The sequence below is a fragment of the Herpailurus yagouaroundi genome, unplaced genomic scaffold (genome assembly GCF_014898765.1).
Source record: "Herpailurus yagouaroundi ecotype Mexico unplaced genomic scaffold, PumYag 212, whole genome shotgun sequence".
NCBI lineage: Eukaryota > Metazoa > Chordata > Mammalia > Carnivora > Felidae > Herpailurus > Herpailurus yagouaroundi.
The window spans coordinates 2,819,001-2,823,070 of record NW_024412443.1 but is presented as its reverse complement, the minus strand read 5'-3'; the positions used below and the strand labels follow the sequence as shown (position 1 = coordinate 2,823,070).

The 4,070-nt window shown below is 41.8% G+C and overlaps 1 protein-coding gene across 1 annotated transcript; it reads right to left on the bottom strand.

Moving 5' to 3' along the window:
- Positions 1-2,132: 2,132 nt before the first annotated feature.
- Positions 2,133-3,071, bottom strand: LOC121016673 (olfactory receptor 2G3). Its single transcript, XM_040454391.1, has one exon. The coding sequence runs from the start codon at positions 3,069-3,071 to the stop codon at positions 2,133-2,135; it is 939 nt and encodes a 312-aa protein (XP_040310325.1).
- Between the last annotated feature and the right edge of the window lie 999 nt (positions 3,072-4,070).

Genomic DNA, 4,070 nt, shown 5'->3' with positions numbered 1-4,070 from the left:
TGCCTGGTGGTACAGGTAACAGGGTGATATTGGGGGTGAGGGTTTATCTTCTCTCATGGAATTCAAGGAAGCATTGGGAGAGGTGAGGTTTGGTGCACCTCAGATAAAGTACTCCTTTCTGCTGCTCTCACCTTTGTCTTGGAGGGAGTGATTTTCCTGCAGGGCTGGATCTGTGCTTTAGGCAAACTCCTTGCCCTTGGCCTTGGTGTGGATCATGCCCTTGTGCCAATAGAAGTAGTGTAGCATGAGGAGGAGGAGGAAGATCCAGAGAAAGACCACAGCAGCGATTAGGTCTGCCCTGATGGTGCTGTCCATCCCCCACAAGGTGATGAACATGCCAGGGTTGGGCTGGTGGCAGGGCTATAACATGCTGCTGAGCCACTCATCACCAACAGGTGCAGGGTCAGAAGCTGGGTCAGAGGCTGAGGGGACAGCGGAGCAGTGGCAATGGTCATGCCTGTCTGCTCCTGAACTTCAGTATATTCTAGCTGCTCTTTTAAGCTGTAGCTTTTTTTCTACATAACAGGGCATCTCAGCTCGTATAGGTTAGTGGCCTGGGAATTACCAAGGCAGCAGGCCCCCTATGGAACCCAACCTTGCAGCCCTCTGTTATCAGGATGGAAGGGGAACACATACCGTTGTGCTTGCCAACCTCTTTGACCCACGGAGAGTTCCAGGGGCTCCCCCACTGTAGGCAGAGTTTATGGGCTGGGTAACTTACATTCTAGTTTCTGTTTCACACCATGACTTTTGTGAGTCTTGGGGCATTTCAGGCTGGTGTGAAATAGGGGCCCAGTGATTGCTGGGGCAACAGACAGGGTAGGGTGCCCAGACCCTGCTCCTATCTGCGCGATCAGGGTAGAGAGGAATCATAAACTATGACATTTGCCAACCTCTCTAATTAAAAGAGATTTCCAGCACCTCCCCCACCTTTGGGCAGGGTTATAAGTGCCCTTTCCTTTCTATCTAGTTGCTCCTTTAAACCACAGCTTTTTTCTGTGCCCAGGATGGATGAATCTGCTCACATTCTCTCACTATTCCTGCCCATGACAGTTTTCAGCATCAGGGGTGGGGATTTCCTTTGTTACTGTATCTCTGTCTCTTTTGTCATTCTCTATGAGATCTACTTTGTTGAGTAGAAGCTGTTCAGTCAGCTCTCAGTTCTTTTTAGGAAGATTTGCAGTATCAGTTGGGGTACATTTGCTGTGTCTATGAAGGATTTGAGTTTAAGGTCTTTCTACCTTGCCATCTTCTAACATCGGGTTTTTGTGGAAGGACTTGTTTCCCAGTATTGACTTTTGTTTTTCAGTTACACTCAAAATAAAAATAACTATATATATTTTAGAATCTGAATATCCACATTTAACCAAGAAAATATAAATAAATAAGTGCAAAAACTGCAAAAAATTTTGTGATTTTGTGTTTACAACCCATATCAAGAACAATGTCATCTAGTGAGAAGGCACAGGTATTTATTTCTGAAATTAAATCTAGCTTGGAACTGGGAGTGAGGGACAGGTAACAAACATCTTTTTGGGTAAAATAAAAAAGAAAAACCATATGTTTATTATATTTTGTTTCTTTTAGTCTTTCTTGATAGTTATTGTTAAATGAGAATATGTAAAAAAAAAACAGTTAATATGATATCCTACTCTTCAATAAATTGACAGTATGAAGACTTAGTTTTCTACTTCAGTAGGGGAAGTACATGTATAAAGAGCTTAATTTCCAATTTGAAGCTTTAATGAAGGAACATTATAAGGTAAATTTAAGGTGTTTAAATACTAAATAATTCATCACAAATGAAAATTAAAAAGATTCATTACCTAGACAATTGGTAAATATTTAATTACTTACATCTATTGAATCCCTGAGAATAAGTGTCAGAAATAAAATATAGACTTTGTGGTGAAGATTACAATATATACCCATACACCACTCTATTTCCCATGGTTTAATCTCTGAACTTAAATAAACATATATTTTTCTTAGTTACACATAAGAGAAGAAAATCTCCCTTATTAGATTAAGTAAACATAAATTTCACTGATTTGAAATTGGGAAACATGGTTTGACTAATTTAGAAGCTGACTGACTACATATCTTGGTAAATGCTTCCTTGCACATCACAGTCATAGGGAACACAATTTTTTTGACACAAGTGTTTTCAGAGCCACTTTCATATCTTTGTTTCTTAAAGTATAGATAATAGGATTTAAGGTTGGGGTCACCATGGTGTAGAAGAGGGAGATAAACTTGCCTTGGTCCTGAGCATAACTGTTACCTGGTTGTAGGTACATGTAGATTATGGTGCCATAGAAAATGATCACCACTGTAAGGTGGGAGGAACAGGTGCTGAAGGCTTTGTGTCTTGCCTCTGCTGACTTTATCCTCAGCACAGCTTGACTTATGAAGCCATAGGAGATAAGAATGAGTGCTGGGGGAATTAGGAGAAACAGGATACTAACCACAAAAAGCACCAACTCATTGACAGTGGTGTCCACACAAGCCAATTTGAGGAGAGCTGGTACTTCACAAATAAAATGATTGAGTCTATGGTTGCCACAGAGAGGCAATTGCAAGGTAAAAGTAGCATGGATCAGGGAATTGCTCAAACCACTGAGCCAGGAGAGGGATGCCAGCTGTTGGCATAGCTGTGGATTCATGATAGCCACATAGTGGAGGGGTTTGCAGACAGCAATGTAGCGATCCAAAGCCATTACAGCCAAGAGGATACACTCAGTGGAGCCCAGTGCTAGAGAAATATAGAGTTGTACCACACAACCACCATAGGTGATAGTCTTCTCCGGACCTCTCAGGTTGACTAAGGTCTGAGGTGCAAGACTGGTAGTGAAGCAGAGGTCCAGTAGGGAGAGGTTGCTGAGGAAGAAGTACATGGGGGTGTGGAGGAGAGGATCCACGTATGATATAATGATGATGGCAAAGTTCCCCACAAGCGTCAGGATATAGAAAAAAAGGACTAATACAAAGAGTGCAGACTCCAGGCGAGGGTTGTCTGAGAAGCCTAGAAGGATGAAACTCATCAGGGAACTCTCATTGGCCCTTTCCATTTCTACAGAAGGAACTGCTTCTGTTAAGAGAGAAATGAGAACAAGTATGTTTGAAACAATTTATCCTAGAATCACAATGTACAAGTTGAAAGGGTGATGGAAACTAACTTGTCCAACTTACTAATTTTTTACCCTCAACGTGTTGCTGATTCAGAACAATAATCAGTCCAATGACTCTTAAAAAAATATGAATGCTTTCAACTTTGTAGTTGTCTGGACTCTTATTACTAAACTAATCAATGTGTATAATTGCCCACATGTGAAATAACATGCAGTCACTTCTACTGAAATTAATCATCTTGCAAAATAAAGAAGCAAGTGGCATCTCCATGGTTTTAACTGTCAGCAAAAATATGCATACAAAATACAATATTCAGATGGTAACCTAGGCAGACATGGCAATGGGAATTATCTCATCTTTCACCTTTGTTATTTTAATGTTTATTTATTTTGAGAGAGAGAGAGAGAGAGACAGGCAGAGAGACGGGGGGAGAGAGAGAATCACAAGCAGGCTCCACACTGTCAGCACAGAGCCCAATGTGGGGCTTGATTTTATGAACTGTGAGATCATGACCTGAGCTGAAATCAGATGCTTAAGCAACTGAGCCATCCAGGCACCCCTCATCTTTCCTCTTTTTACACACATTCTTTCACATTCATCTCTGTACACTACCTCAACAGAGAAAAGTGAGGTACTCATGGATTTAAACTCTATCTAGAGATTTTTAAGATTTGTATTTTAAAATAAATTTTAGGTCATGAGGCCACCACTGTATGTCATGCCTAGCCACCAGGTGAACTGCTGTCACTGCACATTTCACCCAGCTGCCACACCACACCCAGCTAATACATCAGGCCCAACCTTCATGCTGCACTCAACCACCAGGACACCCCAAGCCATGTGTCCCCAGCCACTATTGTGCATCAGGCCCAGCCAGACCCAGCCATCCTGACATGTAATCCCTACCCTCACAACACCAGCCACCTCAGCAAGCAACT

Coding starts and splice junctions, on each gene's coding strand:
- LOC121016673 (XM_040454391.1), bottom strand. CDS start 3,071: ATGGAAAGGGCCAATGAGAGTTCCCTGATGAGTTTCATCCTTCTAGGC.